A 23,416-nucleotide genomic window follows, 5' to 3' on the forward strand; every position below is an offset into this window, starting at 1 on the left:
TCAACTCATAGATAATAATCACCGGTCCCTCGCCATATAAATTTTTGTTTTGTCTGCATTAATATCAGCAATTCTCAAGAACCCAACACTGGATTGGAATTTGCAATGTATATATCTTTACCTGTTTTCAAATTTTACCAAAATTTCAAACATGCGTGTGACATCACATATTTTGGTAGGGATGTCCATCTTGCCCAAAACCCGCACCGAACCCTGTCCAACCAGACAAAACCCAAACCCAAACCCAAATCAAAATACATAAGGTAGGGTATGGTCATACTTTCTAAATCCGACCCGACCCAATAATTTAGCCATAAACCCATTAAAAGGGCTAAACAACTCGAAATCGAACCCAATCCGGTTTCAATTACATACTACTAAGCTCATATAAAATAATTAATTAGATAAATATTTGAATTATGATCTCATTCATAATGATGAGTTATTTAATATATTGAATTATGGAAAAATTCAAATTCAGTTTCAATTACATACTACTAATCTCATATAAAAGAATTAGTTAGATAAATATTTTGGATTATGATCTCATTCATGTTTACACTTTACAATGATGAATTATTTAATATATTAGATTATGAAAAAAATTATGTCGGAATTTCCAATTTTTTCAGTAATTGGACGTGATCATGTATCTATAATTTCTTTCGAGTCCATCTATTTTTAAATCATATGAAAGAATTATGTCTGAGTATAAGTGATAATTAATTCCAAATTCATATGAAAGTTTTATTTTGTTTGAAGGATTTGTAGATAGTCGAAGATGGAATAAAATGTAAATATATATTTTAAATAAGATTTTTTATTGTCTTATTTCCTAATTTATACCGGTTTTATTTTACGAAATCTGAACCGAATCCAATGGATACCCGAAATATAGGGTTAGAATAGGGTTTGGTCACACTTCTCAACAAAATACCCGACTCCGAACCCGACCCGCTAAAAACCAGTCCGAGTTTGAATAACCCGATACCTGTTCAAAACCCGAAAAATCGAGTTCGAGCCGGGTCGGGTACCATTTCAACATCCCTAGATTTTGGGTCCAACAAATACATTCTAAAATGGTTTGCTTAGCGCCTTAGTTCCTCTCAAAAGAGAATAGACGAAACAGTGATGCCGACATGGGATGGAAGGTATAAAATAAGCAAAGCCAGTAAACGTGGCATCATGAGCATTCTCCACCACAGGTGACAAGTGTCAAAAAAACAAACAAGTTAGTCCAGTCAGAAGCCATAACCAATAGAAACAAAGGAACTGATCGTGATCTACTACTTATCTATCGTCCACTACCTTCTCATACTCGATTTTTTTTCTCTTCTCTCCCACATTCTCTACGCCACGTGTCACTCTCTGTACTCTTCATCTTTTAAATAAAAAACCAAAATCAATTAAAATAAAAAACCAAAAGAAAGATTGATCTAGAATGTCAAATTTAGCATCCATGGATATTAACACCAGCTTGTACCATTTTCCGATTGATGATGTAACTCTCACGGACGGGGATTTTGATTTATTTGGCAACGGACATGAGAGCAGCTATCTATCTTATCAAGGATGGCCTGATACTAGTAGCTACACTGGGGAATTTTTTAGGTAATCTATGCCCATTATTTTATGTTTATGCAATTGCCTGTCCTTACTAAATTTTACTGTTTCATCTGTGCAGATTTGGGAAAGGAAATTCCACTAATTGGTTTTCATCTTCAGAATCAGCCTTCAACAGTCTCCTTCCTCATTCTCATCAAAATATTATTCCACTCTGGATCACTCGTCCTATACTAACTGTGAAAGAAAACCACAATTTATCTCAGGAATGCAGGTTAGCAATTAGCACAACCGAAGGCATGTCTTATGGTTTGTTTACAATTATATGAGCTTAACCATGATTGTTTTGGCACACACACACACACACACACAAGTTCATTAAGTGAATGCTCCATCCAGCACTTAATATCAGTGCTCAGCGTAAGTGGAGGGGTTGGGAATAAGTTATACCTGTCATCAAAACTGAATGTGGAACTAGTGAGCTGATTTGTCTGGAAACCGATTGGGGTATCCAAGTATAAGTCCATTAGCATTTAGCAAACTCCTAACTAACCGCTTATCACTTATAACGTAAGTAGTCAGCTCAATATTTTTTAAATATTTGTATATGCATGACTTTTTTATTCGTATTGCATGAGTCTCATAGAAAGTTTCTTGACTCAATCCTGGAACGAAAGGATAAGATTATAGGAACTCAAACTTGAGAGAGAAGGGGGACCTAAACTTGAGAAATATTGGAATGTCATGGGGGAGAAGTGGAGAAAAAACTTTTTTTTGCTTTGTTGTAACTTGTAAGAGGTTCATAGTTGCAGTGTAGATGGAATAAGGACGCAATAAAAATTTCAGACTGTTTGTCCAACTTCAGCATTCTTGTATTACTTTTTATTATAACAATTTACTAAGTCATAAATGGAAATTGAATAAAAATGTTGAATTTTTCGGTATGAGAATTTAATTTGACTTTGTCATTCATTTGGTATATGAGGCCAAAGCTGGGAGACAACACATTATAAAAGAGTTGAAGGCATTAGGTTTGTGGCTTTCTTCCTGCAAATAGAAGCGATTGAGCTGACCAACAACTTTCTTACAATCAATGGATTTTGAAAATTTTAGATTGTTGACCAATCAAAGATTCAGAATTTCCTAAATTATATTGTTGAGCCATATAGTACTCTGGATTTCTAAGCTTTTATGAATTTTGTTCCATTTCATCTGGTATTTATTAGTTGTTTCTATATTTCCATGCACCATGGTGATTCTTGGATCGTTTACTGAATGCCATTTAGCCATTTAGCCATTCATGAGTGATTTTCAACTGCCGTTGGTTTTTTTTATTGTCTACATATGACTCTCATGAGATTTTGGTTTACGGTCTTTATATTGCAATTTAATCTGCTCTTAAGTTGTCTTACTGAAATGCACTTCCATGCAGCCTGATAGATTGAGACGAAAGCTGCTGAAGAACCATGAACAAACAGATGGGAAAAGAGAGGACCAGACTTCAAAATATGCAAGTGGTGGATCATTTCTCATTCCTGTTACAGCACAACAGTTTGCAAACGTAAATCTTTCCTCCTCAACGCCCCCAATCACCCAATTTCTTTCTCAACCTCTTTTGTTTTGAACCCCTTAGGACCTGATTTTCAAGTTACATTTTCAAATTTTGTTATCTGTTTAACATCTTGAAAGAATGACCACTGTTCCCTTTCGTTGAATTCTTTTTATGGTTCATAATATGTGCAGCCTACGGAAAGGTCTTCTCATTCTTCACAAAATGTTATCACTCTGACAACCGAACAAAACACAGATAAACTTCAGTGGAATTGTCAAATGCAAGATTTTTCGAGTAACAAATTTCAACAGGAGGGTTTGGTGAACCATTCTGCGTTTACTGAACAAGTTCCTCTCCATACGCAGCTGCATCAAACTCAAGATGGAGTTAAAGGTCACTGTAGAGTTGAAAAAGTAATCACAGAACATCCAAATCTTGATACAGATTCTTCAGTTATTCTTGATTGTTCTGTAATCAGCTCAGCAGGATCAACCAAACTCTCAGCGGAGGAAACCAGCTTTCGGAAGCTTCACCATGTCCTGGAACAGGTATAACCTAGTAGAGGTCAATCTTATAAATATCATCATCCATGAATGGAACTCGTATTGGACCTGTAACTATCCTGCCGGGTGATTTTGTTCACCCTCCAAAATATATCTGTAGCCCTTTATTTTATTTTTTATTTTTTTTTGAAATTTTTATGGGTTAGGCAGACCCAAACCTGCATTAATTTAAACTCGTGTGTACGTAGCCTTCAGCATCTTTCTGTACTATAACACTTAGTCTCTCATCCATAGGTCATATACTATAATAAACTCTCTCTTCACTCACATTACAGTTTCTTGCCATATGGTCAGCTGCTCTGTTTCCTTCCCTGAAGATGTGGTGGACTGATACAGAAGTAAAAGTTTGCTTGTATGATCTGATAGCACACAAAAGGTTCAGACAGAACCGTGGATTTGGCTCTACCTCATTGATGATATACACTGCTCTTGAAAAATTTCTTGAAAAAAAGAAACACATGGTTTTTCAAATTATGACAGCCAGCAGAGATAAGTACTTGTTGTCTGTAAGAGCTTGCTACTAGATAATTACAATCAGCAAGGCTGCAAGGAATATGTATCATGAAAATTGAACAGGAGTGAAATTATTAGCAAAGCTACACTTTTGACAAACACAGATTGGAAAAGACGGTTAAAAACTGTTTTCATGGAAAAGAAATTGGGAAATCCTGCAATCATAATGTGTATCTGTACTTCAGAATCAACCATGGCTTCACAGTACTTAGCTGAACTTGCTTTGTTTCAGTTGGATATGAGAACAAAGCTATGTATAAGAGATAGCTTATATCGCTTGGCTAAGAGTGTTGAACAAAGGCAAGTTATGGGACATCCAAGTGGCATCATCGGAGATGGAATAGATAAAAGTGGGATAATGGCAACTGAAGAATCAATTAGGTATGAGCGTTGAGCGTAGTCATATTCTTTCTTGACATTGTTATCTTTTTTCTCATTGATCATCGTTGGTAGCCTAAATAGTGCTCTTACTCATGTATTATATGGTTCACTGTTTTCTTCTTTGTCATTGAATCATAAGGAATAGCGTATGGATTTCCCCACTGTTCAATCTGTACTTCAACTAAATTCAAATAAAGTGAAAAGTTACTAATTAGATTTATTATTTTTCGTTTTTTATTCCTTCCTAATTTTGAACTTATGCAGGTTCATGGATATGGAAACTGATACCAACCCCATTGATCGTTCCATAGCACATTTAGCACATTTACTCTTTCACCGGCCAAATGGAAGGATGTACTTTGAGTCCCATATCACACCAGTAAGTTAAAAGACATGTCATCAGGACCCGAACTTTATAATTGAGTGAGGGTTGGCATTGATTTTGCTCAGCCTAGTTCTATGATAGTGAAGCAACAGATTTGTAGGACTCCTACTAGTCAGCTTGTGGTGACAAAGGAAATGTTTTGTCAGAAAGATGTTGCTGGGGGTGGTTGGTGTGAAGTAGCTGATCACTGAGTAGTGTTGAGAAACTCTCAGCCGCTGCCACAAATTCACAACTATGTTGAAATATTCTGGTTTGTTGTTTTGGCTTCTACTTGTACATGTGTATAATAGTATTTCTACAGACTGCAGGCACAAAAAATGAGTTCGAGGTTTGATGTGTCATCGCTCAGTATTAATTGATTAGCTTCAAAACGTAGTTTATGATTCATGTTTTTAGATTATCTTGCATTATTAGGGTAGTATTGTAGACACAACTTACAACAAAGCTCTTAAGTTTGAGAGTTAAATCAGTAATCTTCGTCTTCCCTTATATTGCTCGACCAGATTGGTTTTTGCAGGTTGAGCGTAGGTTTTCATTATGCATGAACAGCAGCATATATCTCAAAGTTTTTATTTATTTATTTAATCAAAATCTTCTCTTTTATATCTCAAAGTTGAATTAATTTCTTATACATCGTGACATCACGATAAGTGAAGGGACTATCACCTGAGTATTAGTGTATTACTCAAATCTTATCCATTAAAAACTGTCAGTTTGTCATTTGTTGGTATTAGGAAACTGGGTTACTTGGTCCGAAGAGGAGATGAGTCAGGTGGACATATACAAAGCCTGCTAAGTTTTCCAGCATAGAGATTATCGGCATAGAGATTATCGGCATGGCCTTTATAAATCTACCTTCATAATGCTCTAACCAAATAACAAACCTGACAATGGGGAGAACTTTCTTAATGTAGAACCAGTTTCCAAGTCTTGGGACATTTCAGAGTGCCATTTCAACATCTTCACGAGTTCACACACACATTTTCCACTCTGTTTCCATGCACCCTTTACCGTCTGGTACTATGGACCTCAAACTCACAATGAAACGGTGTTCAACCTTGATCCCGTGGAATGATACCGAAAGAAGGACCATGTTTCTTTCAGACTTGGAACAATATCTGAATTTCAATATCGGCACTATTTCTTTTTTCTCTGCTAGTTCCAACTTTCCACCTGAAACAGTCTTGGCGAAACTGGAAAAGGCTTATAGAAAAGCACTTGTGTACTACGATTATTTGGCCGGAAGGCTGAAGATTAACACTCAACAAGGGAGACTAGAAATTGATTGTAACTCAGCTGGTGCGGGTTTTGTGGTGATTTCAAGTGAACTGGCACTAGCTGAATTAGGAGATCTGGTCAGTTCAATTCCAGCCTTTCTGCAACTTGAAACCATGCGCCCTGAGAAGTGTCTCTTTGTTATCCAGGTATTTTGGTATAGAATGGACGATATCTCATTTCTAATCGTTATGCTTACCTGGTGCTGTCATTTCTCATCCATATTAAAATTTATATAGTAGATAAATTGTTCTAGGATGCTAAATTGAGCGAAAAGTATACTAGCAGTAAACAAACATTCTCGTTGAGCCTTCAAATATGTCTTGTTTCAGGCTGCAGTATTTTGTGTGATGTTTAAAGACTGAATATGCGTCAAACTACCCGGGATATTTCTTCATCATTGTTTTTCCAAAAATTATCCGATATCAACCTCAATCTAGTTGTTTACTGATATAACAAGGATAAGGAACAATGTGACTGATAAAGAATATTTGTTCCGTTAAAATACAATAGTTAATGAAAGAAAAATCTAAAAGTATGTCCTGATCTGATCGTATCCGGGCTTTTTCCTGATGTTTGTATATTGTTTGAAGTAATTAGAGCCAAACGTAGAATTGTCAGCATCCAAGTCAGCTTTATCTTTTGGGGACGTCCCCAGAGTGCAGCACATGGACTACAGCAACAATGAGCTTCTATGAAGAGAAACGGGAAGGCAATGAAGGGTTTAGATGCCATATGCAGGGAGAGTCTTCAACCTCCAGTTTATTGAACACCCCTTATAAAGTCCATTATAACAATTATGAGACGTTATAGATTTATGAGGTTAAGAGTTTATTTTAAACCTTCACTACAAATGCTTTTATGAGGTGATCATCCTTTGACATGCCAAAGATTTCTGTAAGCAAAATATGTCAGTGTTTAGCGTCTTGCCCCATTACTTCGTAGTCCTCCCAAGGTCAAATGTTGCAAGCTCTAGTGCAACTATCTCTAACAGTATTGTCTTGATTTTGTCTGATTTGTAACAACTATATCAAGTTTATTTGTCTGATTTGTAACAACTATCTAGTTTAAGTGTCTAACACGTAGAATGTTTCTATATCAGGTGATACTGTTCCAATGTGGTGGCTTTGCTATAACTACATGCATGAATCATGTAACATTTGATGGTTGGAGCCTTAAAATGTTCCTCCATGATCTAACCTATTTGTTCGCAAACGATAATCTGTTAATAAGTCCTTACAATGACCGTCAGCCTTTATCTATTCCATCTCCTTCACATCTTACATTCCCCCACCTGAAAGACCTAGACCTTGAGCTCGCACCAAAAGGACACGAGTCCGACCTGACGTCTTTTCAAGTTAAATCACTGGAGCTAGAGACCAAAATCTTTCGGTTTGAGCCAAACGACATTATCAACCTTAAAGAGAAGGCAGTGAAGGATGGAAGTAAGGACTATACAGGTGGTGCCGGCATCAGCAGATTCAAAGTCATTACAGCTCATACTTGGAGGTGCAAGGCTCTGGCAAGAAATGCCGGAAAAGATCCAGAGAAGAAATCAGCTATACACTACCCTGTGGACATTAGACCAAGACTAAAATGCCCTCAACTTCCACCTTCATACACAGGCAATGCTACCATCGACGTAAACTGGAAAGCCACTTGTCGAGAACTTGAAGAGAAACCATTCCCAGAGCTAGTGGAAATGGTCTCAAATGCATCATCAGAAATCACAGAAGAGTACATTAAGCGAATCATTGATTCAGGGGAGTGGCTTTCAGGCTTTCCACATGGTGACGTAATTGTATCATCCTGGATGAATTTGGGTTTTGAGGATGTGGAATATCCATGGGGTAAACCCAAGTGTGTGTGTCCTTTGGTTCTAAGCGATTGGAACGATATTATCATACTGTTCCGAGAGAATAAGTGTGATGGTAGAGCAAATATTCTAGTCACTCTACCACACGAGGAAATGGACAAGTTCCAATCCCTATTCCAAATGTTCATGGAAAAACCGTAACTATTCTCCATCTATATATATTACATATAAATGTTCTCTAGTAATCAAAGCAAACATAAACCAACATTGAAGATTTCAATTATAAAATTTAATAAACCAGCCAACACTGAATTACAAAAATTATGTCTTCTTCTTCTCAGAAAGCATCCCGAGCGTCATCTTCTTATTCTTCTTCTTCTGAATCTTCTTTTTAATCTTGATATGCCTTTGTTTGTCTCTGTGGGGAGCAGTATTAGTATTAAGTAGTTGTTGAAAGGAGGAGATGGAGTGTCTTAGATATTGTGATTGAGCATCTGAAACTGTGGGTTTTGTAGAGATGAAATCTTTTAGGATTGATGTTGCTTCGAGTAGAGTCACTACCTTCGATGATATTACCGACCCGCATATCGTCCTCATTCTATTCTATACAAAATTTTTAGGGTTTGCGCTTCCTACTACTTCTCAGTGTTGATACCGAAGAAGTTGGACCCATATATAATTTATACTTGGACGGAAAAGATTTTGGGCCCATAGAATATGGAGGCCCAATAGTCCAATATTAGCTGAAGGCTAAACGCAATATTATCATTTACTTGAGATTTGCATCGCATTTTGTTTTGGAGTTGAGCTGTTGGGAGAGAGAGAGTTGGGTGAAGGAGAAAGAGGTATTGGGGCAAAAAAAAATGAGAGAGAAATTAAAGGCAGACAGACAGAAACCAACCAATTTGATTTTTGTCCGCATACCCCCTTTCTGCCAAGATCGTTCACTCGATTATGTTAGATTAGTCTATGGATCCTACTTTTATTATGACAGTCCATTAGTCACATTGAATACTTTCATCTATATGCCGAATCTTCGACATGATAGCTTACATAAGGTGAAATGTCTTCTCACGTTGGCATCCAAGCGCATTTTTTCTCAACAAAGTTTCTAAATGCACCCCCACTAGAACAATTTCCATGATCAGTATGAAGAAAATTTGACACTTTTCAATATCAAATGATGTCATGGCACCATTTGGATCATATTAACAGGTTGTGCTTCGTGGTGTAATACAATAACAGACAAGAAAAAAGGGTTGAGTCTCTGCACCCAAACAAGAAAGATGTCATCTCCGGTTTGATTGTGCCTAACAGTAGACCACTTAACCTGATTTTGACAACTAAACTGTCTCTGTAAATCAGCATCAGGTGATATGGTTTTTTGCAGTAACTACATTGTTGGAGTCTTAAAATGTTCCTCAACTATTTAACACCTCTATTTGGAGAGGACCATCTACTAATTATTCCTTATTATGATAACAGTCAACCTGTACCAATTCCACCACATTCACACCCTACATTCCATCACCTAAAAGACAAACCTTGAACTCACACCAAAAACACAAGAATCGGACGTTAGCAGCTTTTCAACTGAAGTCTTAACCATGAAAATGAAAAAAATCGGCTTGGTCTGGCTTACATTTTGAACCTAAACAAAGAAGGCAATGCGGGACAATAGCAACAACAATACAAGTTCAGGTATCAGCAGATTTAAGGTTATCACGGCCCACAAATAGAGGTGCAAAGCCCTGGCAATAAATGCATGAAGAACCAGAGAAGAGATCAACCATACATTACCCTGCTGACATTAGACCAAAACTGCAACACCCTCAACATCATCACAGCAATGCTACCATTGATGCTACTTGGACACCCACACAACTTTTTCCTCCATAACCCACCTAAACTCTGTAATATAGTTTGTACCTATAAACTATCTATTGGATGCTCTAGTTGTCCAGTTGCAGTGTTTGGCTTACACTTAACTTGACATTTTGGAAAGAACAAGAAACTTTTTTTTTCCCGATCAGCAGCATATGAATCATCATGACAGCAACAATAATCAATAGACATTGAACAAATATAGCAGCAACAGTACAGTAAGACCTATACCAACAGAATAATAATAGATAAGAAAATCAAATCAAAGTGTTCTCCCTTTATTTCCTATAACCCAACCAAAACAACTTCCAGTGTATTCCGTTGAACAATACAAGTTACAATTGATTAACAATTTGTGGAGCAACTATCCATTTCTATGCCTCTTGAAATGAAAAAGAAAAGCAGCAAACTAATTTCACACTGTTGACTAAAATATGCACAAAGGCCGAAATACATCAGATTTTCACTTGTTAGCTTGTAGGGTTTTCAGCCTCACCTTGGACTTCCTCATATGTGCCTGTCTGCTCATTGAATGCAAACCTACAAAATAAATTAGATAATTAAAGAGCCTCCATACCATGCACCCAGAGAATATAGGTCGCAAAGTCTGGGAAGTTTTTGTGATGCTAACTGATAAGAAGACAATAAGTTTGAGAAACGCTCTTAAGGCAAAGAAACCAGATACTCTTTAAGATATAACTCGAAAACTGAGTTTTAACACAGAAATTAAGTGAGAGTGGGATATCAAGACATGAAGTTTCATTTAATTAATATGCTCGGAAATGAGAATTAACCTAACTAAGAAGCATCAATTTTCAATTAACATTTTCAACTGCCTTGGGACTGAGTTAATGACGAGCTCAAGTCTTTCTATTTGAAACTGTTCTGCGAAGTATGATAATCTGATTTCATATAAATACGTACGTAGGAAAAGGCAAGTGGGGGATCAGAATAGAATTGGTATATATCATGGTGATACCAAATTGTGATTCACGAATCCATACTAGCATATCCCGATCTATATTGCTGATGGGGATAGAAACTAGCAGTACATATCATGAACCTTGAAATGCTATAAGCACTTGCAGGTGCAGCCACACAAGTTCCAAAAGGACAAACAATATCTAAAACGATAAATAGACAGACCAAGCCACACCAAAATACATTTCATACAATAAAAATAAAAAACACGAGTTAATTACCATGTTCCTGAATTTGCAGAACAGTACAGTCCTGATGTTGGGTCATAATAGTATCCAAGAGTACTGCTATAATAGTAACTGAAAGAAGGCAAAATGTAAGGTAAGTTTAAAGGCTGGAATTAAATCAATAAATAAGGTACAGAGTTGACAAACTCGAAAATCACCACTAGAATCTAGTATACCTGTTAATTAAACAATGCACAATGAGAAGTTAAATCATGACCAATATAGAAAAGGATGACAATATTTCGCTGTGACCAATTCTTCTAGGTAGAAAGCTACAAACTATTCTAGCATTGTCCTTATCCGTCACAAGATTATATACATGAGATGCGATTTAAAACTTTGTGTAGAGAAAGTAACTCACCTACTATATTGTTTCCCTCTTTTTCCTGTGTGTGTGCTTAAGCATCCTTTAGAAAATTCTAATAAGTAACACATATCTGGAGCTCTGAACTGACGTAGATATCTGCTAATATCTATTTACATATTTGGGAGGTCTTAGGATTCCTTTAACATATAAAGGCCTTTTCAAAAGCCTTTCTCTTCTTAATCTCTCAGTGTAAGAAATTGGGCCTGTGAGGGGAAGGGGTTTAAGGGTAAAAATTAGGATGTTATCAGAGACAGAGAAGCTATCCCTTTGAGGCCTTCCATTCAGATTGGCTGATGTTTTTATCATCTGGATCCAATATGCAATTTTATATAATGAGATTGGATATCACTGCTAGGTAATTGAATTTGGGGTTAGATTCCTCAGCATCTTCCCAATGGGACAAGAATTGCAGATTCGCAACCCTTACTTCAATTGCTATGCATTGACGTATTTCAATTAAAGGTCTTGTTTTACCAATCATAAGAAAAGGTGATTAAATACTACAACACAACATCCAAGACACCCATCAAATGAACAAGTGGTTACATTTACTATCTTATTGAAACAATAACAAAAAGGTGTACTTAGCAATGACAAGTAAAACGACTAACACTATAACTCGTTTTTTTATCAAAAAAATACAAGTTTCAGGTATTTCCTTCAGCAATATGCTCCTGTTGTTACATTCTAATCAATGAGGACATAATCATGTGTAGCATGATCAACAAAACAACTTACCCTGAAGATTCATCGTATACATAATCATTTTCAGCATCTCCGCCTGCAGATTCAGCAAACACAAGATGTGAGTTACAACTATGCTTTCAACAATCCACATGAAACTCAACATAAAATAGGTCTGAGTATAAAAAAAGGGATGTTTACTTTCTAAACTTGTATGCACGACATCAGATGAAGGTTGAGTGTGAGAGTCGGGAGTAGAGCCAACAACCAAACCATTGTCATTAGCAGATGGATTTTCATCATCATCAGCAAACATATCCCAGTCATCACCTCGGCTAGTACCCTCTTTTGCTTTAGCAATCCGCTCATATCCCTCTGAAATTAGAAAAAATATTAGTTATTAAGAAAGAAAAAGACTATTCGTAAGAAGAAATCCAAACAAGGAAGCTAGCCAAAATAGATGATGCACGTGAAGACAATAATATTGTACAACAGGATCTGGACACCCTAGAGGCCTAGACCATCAGCTAAAAAGAGAAAACACGCTGACAGTAACTGATATATAATATTCCTTCACCAAATCCCAATTACATAGTGTTTGATCCTTAAAGCCCTTCTAATAAACTATTTTTAAAAATGACTGACCAAGGCAGAAGAGCTAATTATGTTCCAAAAGGTACATTTTATCCTAGAGCACTATGAAAATAACAGACAGTGGTCTGCAACCACATACTAAAATGAGGCATTCATTTTTGGTTTCCCATTCGTTTCACTTTTAATTAGTACATAATACGCAGCTCACAGTAAGGACAATGAACATTTTGACCTCTGCTACACAATTATAGTAACCAAACATATGCAAATGGAAAACTGTGAGTAACAACCAATATAGTTGATACTTTGTAATGCCCCAAAAATCCAACTTACATTCAGCCAGCCGGTCTGAATAATTAGGATAACATGGAGTACATTTTAAAAGAAATAGAATCATAACCAATGTTGTAGAATCATAACTCGTATCGTAAATCATAAGATTTTTTTAGACTTCAAATAATAAAGATAATAAAAATCCAAATTACAATTTTTTACATAACCAATAATAAAAATACTCAAAATCCTAAAACATTACTAAACTACTAATAACTAATGATTAAAATCTAGTCTAGTGATCTCCATTCTCCAAAAAGTTATGACTCAAGCTCCACTCATTCTTCAATTGGAAGTTGGAACTACTTCATTTTCACGAACATTGCCATCAATGACGGCCATGTCAACTTCTTCCATCCCACCGTTGTCATCTTCCAACATAATATCACCTACAATTTCTTCTTCCTCGTCTTCAATGACCTTGTTCTTTCCTTTAGTAGATTTTGTAAAATCTCTTGATCCTATCAATTGTTAACATGAAAAGTCAGTGATTTGGTATTACTTGGCTAACACAAATTACTTATTCTATTTCAGCATTATGCCTTTATTACTTACGGCGACGTTTTCGGCATGGTTCTCCTTCTTGTGCAACAAAGCAATCGACAATGTCCATCCATGTGGTGTCTTGAGGAAGCACGGGTTGTTCACTCTCCACAATCCACTCATTGTCATCATCTAACTCGCCCAAACAGATTGGATCGGTTCCTTGAACCCGATTTTTGACGTTCAGTTCAAGTGCAAGATTGTACTTGACAAAAAAAAGAGCATTCAATGTTTTAGCGTTCCCAATCTATTTCTTTCTTTTGACTGTTCTTACAATCATAACATTATGGTTTTGGTTTATGAGTAATAATTTGCTAATTTGCAACAAAAAGGCAAAAAACTAGGTAGCTTTGTTATTTTGAATGCCCGATTGCTAGTTCAATAAGCATACTATTCAAGTAAGTCAATAGTATGCTTATTGAGTTACTGGGCATTACTAATTAACAATTCTAGTTTGTTTGTTTTGCTGAAATTATCAAATTATACTCGTAAACCAAAACCATAATGTTATGATTGTAGATACACACAAAGAAGAGAAATAGATTGGAACAGAAACGATTGAATGCACTTGTTTTTGTCAAGTACAATCTTGCACTTGAACAACGTCAAGTTCACCAGGTTTAAGGAACCGATCCAATCTGTTTGGGCGAATTAGATGATGACAATGAGTGGATTGTGGGGAGTGAACAACCCGTGCTTCCTCAAGACACCACATGGATGGACATTGTCAATTGCTTTGTTGCACAAGGAGAGCCAAGCCGAAAACGTCGCCGTAAGTGATAAAGGCATAACGCTGAAATAGAATAAGTAATTTGTGTTAGCTAAGTAATACCAAATCACTAACTTTTCATGTTAACAATTGATAAGACCAATAGATTTTACAAAATCTACTAAAGGAAAGAACAAGGTCATTGAAGACGAGGAAGAAGAAATTATAGGTGATATTATGCTGGAAGATGACAACGGTGGGATGGAAGAAGTTGACATGGCTGTCATTGATGGCAATGTTCGTGAAAATGAAGTAGTTCCAATTGAAGAACGAGTGGAGTCATAACTTTTTGGAGAATGGAGATCACTAGACTAGATTTTAATCATTAGTTATTAGTAATTTAGTAGTTTAGTAATGTTTTAGGATTTTAATTTGGATTTTGAGTATTTTTATTATTGGTTATGTAAAATTGTAATTTGGATTTTTATTATTTGAAGTCTAAAAAAAATCTTACGATTTACGATACGGTTTAAGATTAAATCTGACTCTTAACCTCTACGGTTTAAGATACGAGTTACGATTCTACAACATTGCTTTTCGTTACCTAAACTACAAACTGTAAAACGTAGTTACTTCAATTTTTACTTTGTGCTAATTAACTCTTTTAATACAATGCTTTGTATTAATACACCACCATAGCTTAGTATACATACCTTAGAAATAGTACGGAAACACCACCGTCAAAAATATATATAGTCATTAGACAGCACTGACCCATACTAATTATTAATGAGTACACAGAGATGCCAACCTTAACATAAGGTAGTCAATATCGACGTACCTATAAACTACAAAGTGGACTACAACAGTAGAACCATGAAAGTATACGTGGCTAATAAGCGGTTCATTTTCACATATCAAACATACTACCATAACTTCACCATGTTCACTATACATAACTTATACATATGCAAGCAAACTCAATTATATGTTAATCTGTACAAGCCAAGTATGTAAATGTATCATGGCAATCTAACATGGCATATCAGCATGTGACCTTTGAAGATACATGTGTATTAATCAATAAAACAAAGTATGATTGAGGGTATACATCTAAATATGAGTCTGAAAAATCACATGCATGCACAGTGAAATACAAGATAAGATTAAATATGAATCCATTCAAACTAAAATAATCCAACTTAGAAAAGCAAGTGAAAATCAGTTGCCTTGAGTCCAAAGCAAAAATAGAAATATTAGGATGTGTGATATTCTTCTTCTCCAAAGCTAGCAGACCCCAAACCCAAGAAGTCCTTCCCGTTTTTCTTATTTAGTTTGATGGAAAGAGAATACTAAAAAGATAACCATTATTATACCCACATCAATAACTACCCCCATCTTTCTCTAGAATAAGTTACACCACTACCCAGGTTTTAAACACTATGAGGCCTAACAATTCATTGGGCATAAAACCCAAAAGGCCAAAACAGTTCAAGGCCCAAAAAAAATATTAAACTTATACTCATATATTTTACATACTTTGAGATTTTTTGGCCTCATGTGTCAACCCACACCAATTTCCTTCTCAAAAGATGAGTATATCCTTTGCTCTACGCATATGTAACTTTGATTTTAGAGAATCTTAACTTCACCTTTTAAACAACAGTTGAACCACTAATATATAAGAACTAAGGAAATAAATTCACTAAGGCTCTGTTAATTTAGATAATGACCTATAAAAACTGTGATTATTTTATGCATGTACAACAAGCACTAGCTGGATTGTAACATGTTACTCTCCAAGGTAGCCCCAAAAATTACATATTGATAATCTTATTGTCTGAAACAACCCAGAGGTTCCATATACTACATTTCTATCTCAAAATTTCAAATGCATAGACATCATTTACATTTACATTTCAATACATTTTAATTGAACCTTAGTATTGTAGCAATGTTCATATATTCCTTTGATAACTATAGGAAAAGAATCATGGGGAATGAATGGAAAGTTGGAAAAGAGAACAAACATTATACATACCTGCTTCACGTACGAAGACCTCTCGTTTTTCATGGTAGACATCTGCAAGATGGAAATTCATATAAAAAAAAGTACATAGCATAACCAAATATTCAAGAATTTACTTTTAGTTTCTCCAGCCCAAAAGGCCCATGTTACTCCACGTCTCCCGTTTAAAAAATTGTCCACGTGTTAGGCTTAAGATTACGCCACACGTGAGGGAGTGTGTTGAGATTATAATCCCATATCGGATGTCTAAAGCCTTGCAATATAATATATATATATATATCCTGGGGCCTCTCCACTTATACCAATTGGTTGTAAATTGGATGCCCATTTTCAATACAACCCAAGTTAGAGGCAAGAAATATGTACTTCAATACAAGATTGGAAATATCTATAGCACGACAGTGATTTATAATTCCTATTCACATGTCAAAAAAAATATCATTATGTATATATATCCATTTTGTTATTATCTAATAATCATCACAAATTCACAAATTCGTAGAAATGTCGATAATGGTACATTTACGATTTTTTATTTTAACAAATTATGGATAGGCCAATTTCAATTTCTGAATACTTTGATCCTTGTTCCAGACACATTAGTATATAAAGCCACATATTTCAAAAGAACAAGGGAGGTCAACAGATTTCTCTAAAATGAGCTAGGCAGTACTATACGCTACAACCTACTATCAGTTAACGAACTTAACTGTAATCGCCATTCTCCATCAGCTTCACTGAATCTTCTGTAAGCTGGTCAAACATCTGTTTTATGTCTTCAGGCATTTTCTCCTTCCTGTCAGTTGATGTCCCTTTCAACCTTCTCAAAGCTTGTAGAACCTGCAAGAACATGTAAATCACCATCCAGTATTAAAATCTAGACAAACATAGTCATTTTAGCTTATGACTGTGAAATCAAAGTAGTCCAAGAGAGACTTTGAATTGAAATATGTATACATAAAGAAGTGTGCATCAAAGAATTCAACTAGAATAGAACATGGTGGAATCTAAACATGAAAAATCATATCTCTGTAAATAAAATACTTACAAATTTATTCGAATAAAGAAGAATTTATCCTACACAATATATGAAGAGAAATATGCGACAAGATAGTCACAAATCCATTAGGACTCTAACAAATAACAATAAACACCACAAGCTTTATGCTTAAGGCTGGAATGGCTGGATGTGGATCTTATGAAGGCAGAATAGGAGAAAATACCTTGGAAATTTTATATTGCATATCGTCATGATACTAAACGAGGAAACCCTAATTCTCTCTTTTACCCTTTTGATTGGTATTCCTCCATTCTTTGCCTTCCTTACTAGAAATTCAGACTTCGCATTCCAGAGATAATGGTTTGGGGATTTTACGAGATACTATTCCTGAATTGATTTAGTTCTCAGCCTCGTAATGCATGCCATTATTTCCTCATTGCTTTCCAATTAAAAACAGAAAGCTTTGGTAGATAACTACGATTGAATAAAGCTTAATATTATGAAGACAAATGCACTTTTTCCATTTTCTCATGTTTCTTTTTAAGTGCATGTTGTAGCTCCCAATTAAATTAATTTCAAACCAGATGGTCCTCCAGTCTTAATACCCTCTTTAGTTTTTAGTAAAGGCATTAAAGCAGCTCCCACTCTCCCAGTATATATCCCACTATATAATAAGTGAATGTTGTAGCTCCCAGTTAGTACCACAGTGATAATTAACAATGGACAGAAACAAGCTCCCAGATGGTACAATTGCAAAAGTTCACAACAGACATAAACAGATAGCTAGTAAAAATCTCATAGATTCAGTGACCACATATCAGATTAGCAACCAAAACACATTACAGTTTTCTCTAAATCGTAATCAAAGCCAAAACTAGATAAGGTGCTTTACCGTTTCCTCAGGCTCAAGCAGATCAGCGATACGTCTTTTCATCTTTCCAATGTCGTCTGGTGAAAGATCAGGGGTTTCCTCCTCAGTTTTAGGTGCAACAATTTTGTTCCCAACATATCTTGAATCAACTACAACACTATCCAACCATGCGTCCTGCATTAAATACAAGAAGTCAAGAACGAATATAAATAATCGTGTTGACCGAAAGGTTATAGACAAGTAAAATGATTGCAATACCTTGATTTCGTTCTCTCTAACATATTCAACAAAGTTTCCATCATCATCAAAATAGCCCTCCTCCCTCTCTTGTTCGAGATTGAAAGGTTCTATTTGGATTCCATGATCACCGAAATCAGCATTATCCTGCCAAAAGTAATCTCCATTATATATAGATGAAACTTAGAATTACCTCTGGGTATAAAAGAAATAATTGAAGAAACCTTGTAAGTAACTTCAGCAGCAGAAACATCCTTCAAAATTCCCTTGGCACCTTGTTCAATAAACAACTCGGTAGTCATCCCACTACGCCTCCTAGCACGCTCCTTGGCAGCTTCTTGTGGGTCCGACAAATCAACAGTCGGTCCAATTGGAACAGCAACAACAGGACCCAATTCATCATCATCATCTTTCACTTTCTTTCCTTTAGGAAACCTCGCCTTTTTCTGCCTGCAATAAAAAAAATATATAATTAGGGTTTTAAAGGGAGAGGAGAAAAGAGTGAATTTAAAATTACTTGTTGCTGTTGTCGTCTTCGGATAGTGGTAAAGGACGTTTCAGATTTGAGCGTGAAGAATTTTTTTTATCTGCTTCCATTCGATCAAATTGCAATATTTTATTTTTGGCTAGAACAAATTTCCCACCAAAAAAACCAATCTCTATCTTTTTCCATGCGCTTTGGGCTTCGGCCCATTCAATTAAATGTTATGCCTCGAGATCTATGTTCATTGAGAGACTGTTTCAGTGACGCCTACCCAACTACTGTGACTACAGGAATATACAGAATCAGACACATCTCAGCTGTCCTTAGATCTATATCTATCTATTATCTATTATCTATTATCTACTATCACGTCTCTCTATATTAAAGCAGAGTCTATCTGAGGTGGCAATCACAATCCTAGGTGGCAATTTCTTATAACAGTGCTCTCCCACGTAGACTCATCTCTCCACTAAAACTCTATAGACTCCCACGTAGATTCATCTCTCCACTAAAACTCTGTAGATAGATAACATCACAATCTATTAAATATTATTAGAACAAATTCTATTAGCAATCGAATCCGTCATTTACAAATAGATAACAAATTCTATTAGCAATCGAATTGTCAGCTTCATCTTCTATATATTAACAATAATTTGTTCATCTACCCAAGTTATCTGCTGATCTATCTGCAGCTTCGAGTCCACCCGAAAGTATTTGCCTTAATCTCAATTCTTTTGTTAAACTTGAAAATAAATAATGGAACACCCACCATGTTTAATATATGCCACCGTGTTTAATAGATAAAAATAGTTGCTAACACCCCCATGTAGATCAACATGGATAGCTTGACCTGGCAAGAAACTTCACCATCACCAATAAGAGGTTCACCTTAACCTATACACACAACATTGGTCGATAAGTCATTAAGTCGGAATTACGATATATAATAAATAACCATGGTGTACAATTAAGAATCAAAGAACCAAAGTTTTGATAAAGGTCCTTTGTAGTCTTTCCAAGGAAAGTTGTTCCCAACATGATGGAATGCAACAAGACAACGAAACTAGCATAAGCACGAAAAACACGTAAAACTTAGATCTACAGGCAAACAACAAAATCACTACACATAACGTAAAACATCTAACATTTTTTAAAGTGATTCAAATGTATATACCTGGAATCTCCAAGCTTCTTATTGTAATCTGACTCCGACAACTTCAACAAAATAGCAAGATTCAAATTCTGATTAGGAGCAATAACACGCGATCCTACATATTTTTCAAGTTCAATATTCTCTTTACAATTCAAGCCACATGACACGCTTGGGCAAGACACGATGATGGAAATAATACTCTTGGTATAATCGAAGTTAAGGTTATCTGATATGTGAATCTGTTCTTCATCAAGGTAGTGCATTGTAACACCACCTATAACGAATCCCAATACTAGCAAACCAAACAACAAGAAACACACATAAAATGACCAGAAAAATCCCCAACAAAACCTCACCACCAACTTCAAAAGAAAACTTTAGTCTGAAACCATACCTCGCAATGCGTCAACATATGCAATTAGATTGGGCACATTCAACATTGTAAGAATCCAAAGAGCACTAATCATAAAAACGTCCTTGATTTGTTTCATTAGATTTCTTTTGGTACTTTCGAGAGCCATTGAAGTGAATATGAACAGTAAATAAAATGGAGAGACTCGGGAAAAAGGCAAGAGTAAAAATAACTGGGTACTGCTGCTGCAAAATATTGTCTTTTGGGAGAAAGGGAAGTGAAGAGTTTGTTGAAGTCATCCGACTTGATCACTAAAGAATACTTGAAACGCTAGGTTTTGAGGGCCAAGGCCTTGCGATTGAAATATGCATTATATGGCTTCTACTATGGTCCTCAGATTGCAAGGAATGTATTCTGTCCTCCTGAACATCCCAAGTTTGCAATATAAATAATTGTGCCTGATGGAGAGGAAGAAGAAACATGAAGCTTCTCTCCAATCGCTTCTCTTATCATTCCCTTGGCACCATCCATTGCCCCCTATATTCCACTGAATACCCATGTAGGCCTTTACATATGCAGACGAACATCTTGCTCCAACTGACTGCACATTAGTACAGTCACATTAGTGCACAACGGGTATTCCACTTTGAAATGCTTGGGCTCTTCTAGCCTTCCTTCAAGGCTGCCTCACTGAGGTAGGCTTCGAAGTCGGTGGAGGCTCGATAACCTTACGACATAGTTGATACCAAGCCCTGAAAGGGGGGTTTACTCTTTCTCCTCTTTCATCTCAATTCTTACTTTGAGCATGAAAAATAAAGAATGGAACTGACTTACCTGTGAAAAAATAAAAAATGGAACAATATTAATCTCAATTTCATTTCTATCTTATTGAACTTTAACCGTTTATTTCCGGTTCTTCTACGTCCATCCTGTATAATAGACGTTATGGATTAGATCAAGGAAGCTAATAAGTGTTTTTATTGTAGTATGACCAATTACCGTACCCTTATTAATGGAAATAATAGTCCTAGAACTGAGTTAACTCCTAGAACTACAAGTCCTCGAACTAGAAATAAATAGATAGACCTATATCCTCAATTACACTTGAATAAAAATTCCATTCCGAACCCCAACTCACATTGATTTTTTGTTCAAACAATTAGAGAATCCAAATTTGATTGTCACGTCATAAGAAAAAATTAAAGTAACTTCTGTAGATAAAGTTCCGGAGAAGAAAAAATAAACATGCACAAATTTTACAAACGAGACAAGGTAGGAAATATAACAACCTGATTGGTTTGACACATAGCCTGAGCTTCATAACATTTGGAAAGATTGGCAGTGAAACCTACGCTAACGATTCATAACAAATCCACAAAGCTTCCTCCCCTCTCGAATGCTTCATCTGATGAGTTTTCGTTGCTTATTCCTTATATATTAGATTGTGAGGCCTTCATAAGCTGATCTCCATTATTCATAGCACAATAACATTCATAGTAGCACGAGGAGTCAGCCATCCTGCAGAGAGCATGCCATATTAGTTTGTATATATTTATTTTATTGACTAATTTATTTTACAGTGCAGAACTAAATGGATATCTCCAAAAAACTGAAGGCAAAACAAGCACGCATCGAAAGAATGTTTAAGTTGAGAGCAAAGGGAAACCATACACACATAAGAAGAATGCATAACACACCAAGACAAAACTCACCCGTCGGTCAAGCATTTGGTAATTCTTATCACATTCATTTATCTCAACAGCACAAGCACGTACAAGCACATGAACTAACATATCTTTATCTCAACAACACAAGCACATGGATACTTTTCTTCATATCCATTATTTTTTCCGTATAATAGCAACGTGCAATCATCCCCCGTGATTTCACATTCACAATCAATAATTTCCTTATGTTCAACATTCAACAACACAATCACATGAATTCTTTCCTTCATATCCATTATCTTTTCAAGATAATAGAATAGGAGCGTAATCATCACCTATGATTTCACATTCACAATACCAAGACTTTCCTTATGTTCAACATTCACCGTAAAAAAATTCATATTTATATTATATTTATATATATACGTTTATGAGAAGTTAATTACATCATTATGTGTGCAGCAAATTGGATATAACAATGTGCAGCCATCACATCCAATCTCACAATCATTATTCCAAAGCAGACTCAATATGCAAATCTTCCTCAATATCAATCAAGTACAATATTGAAAATATGATAATATATTTATGAAATAAAACTTTTAGGATTCTTACTTTTCTCATCTATATGTCCAGATATTGGCTCTTGCAATACACAAAGGTCACAAGAGGTTTCGACTGTATACACAAATGCCACAACCTTGGCAAGCGATGATCATATGGAAATTGATTATGATACAATTGGTAATACCTTATTAATGCATTTCTTAATGTATATCACAAAATCATTTGTTAACACCTTATTAATGCTACAGACGATGACAATTTAGCAGACGAGATGTTTACGGATCAATAGAACAATCAAGACAAAGTTGTCACCAATAGTAAGTTCTAATTGTATTATTGTTTTGATAAATTAATTTATATTATTAACATGTGTGCATTTTCATTTTCAGGAAAATTCTCTACGCCGTGGAATTTCAGAGGACCTTCAAGTGTCTACTCTCACTGTGGTGTTATACTTTGGTATGAGGAGAGGAACACAAAATATAAGAGACCTAAGAATCCAAAGTTCACCATCTGTTGCCAACAAGGGAAGGTAAAATTGCCATTACTAAAAGAACCTCCGAGTTTTCTAAAGCAGCTCATGGACTACAATGGGAGACCTAGATCAAGAAAATTCAGAGAAAACATACGATCATACAATACGATGTTTGCTATGACGTCTATGGGTGGAAAAATAGACAAAG

At 35.7% G+C, this 23,416-nt stretch overlaps 3 protein-coding genes across 6 annotated transcripts; 2 read left to right on the forward strand and 1 right to left on the reverse strand.

The window, feature by feature from the left end:
• Window positions 1-1,316: 1,316 nt before the first annotated feature.
• On the forward strand, window positions 1,317-5,446 carry LOC147524167 (protein LNK2-like). 4 transcript variants are annotated; one of them, XM_086602235.1, is made up of 6 exons: window positions 1,317-1,611; window positions 1,685-1,837; window positions 2,996-3,124; window positions 3,307-3,663; window positions 4,424-4,572; window positions 4,837-5,446. In XM_086602235.1, the coding sequence occupies exons 2-6, from the start codon at window positions 1,832-1,834 to the stop codon at window positions 4,958-4,960; spliced, it is 765 nt and encodes a 254-aa protein (XP_086458361.1). In that variant the 5' UTR covers window positions 1,317-1,611; window positions 1,685-1,831; the 3' UTR covers window positions 4,961-5,446. The 4 variants fall into 4 exon arrangements, 2 of the variants coding, with proteins under 2 accessions (XP_086458361.1, XP_086458352.1); XR_015218770.1 differs by having other exon boundaries at window positions 1,324-1,611; window positions 3,954-4,572; window positions 4,837-5,355; XM_086602226.1 differs by lacking the exons at window positions 1,317-1,611; window positions 1,685-1,837 and adding an exon at window positions 2,636-2,778.
• Window positions 5,447-5,635: 189 nt separating this feature from the next.
• Window positions 5,636-8,701, forward strand: LOC147524168 (acyltransferase GLAUCE-like). Its single transcript, XM_086602216.1, has 2 exons — window positions 5,636-6,381; window positions 7,335-8,701. The coding sequence occupies exons 1-2, from the start codon at window positions 5,956-5,958 to the stop codon at window positions 8,247-8,249; spliced, it is 1,341 nt and encodes a 446-aa protein (XP_086458342.1). The 5' UTR covers window positions 5,636-5,955; the 3' UTR covers window positions 8,250-8,701.
• A 1,488-nt stretch (window positions 8,702-10,189) lies between these two features.
• On the reverse strand, window positions 10,190-19,352 carry LOC147524169 (CD2-binding protein-like protein). The gene is made up of 10 exons (XM_086602254.1): window positions 19,025-19,352; window positions 18,732-18,957; window positions 18,529-18,654; window positions 18,292-18,444; window positions 17,110-17,239; window positions 16,412-16,453; window positions 12,393-12,566; window positions 12,246-12,288; window positions 11,135-11,212; window positions 10,190-10,472 (listed from the first exon to the last, which is right to left on the reverse strand). The coding sequence occupies exons 1-10, from the start codon at window positions 19,102-19,104 to the stop codon at window positions 10,403-10,405; spliced, it is 1,122 nt and encodes a 373-aa protein (XP_086458380.1). The 5' UTR covers window positions 19,105-19,352; the 3' UTR covers window positions 10,190-10,402.
• Between the last annotated feature and the right edge of the window lie 4,064 nt (window positions 19,353-23,416).

Source organism: Coptis chinensis, chromosome 1 (assembly GCF_015680905.1).
Source record: "Coptis chinensis isolate HL-2020 chromosome 1, ASM1568090v1, whole genome shotgun sequence".
NCBI classification, from domain to species: Eukaryota; Viridiplantae; Streptophyta; class Magnoliopsida; order Ranunculales; family Ranunculaceae; genus Coptis; species Coptis chinensis.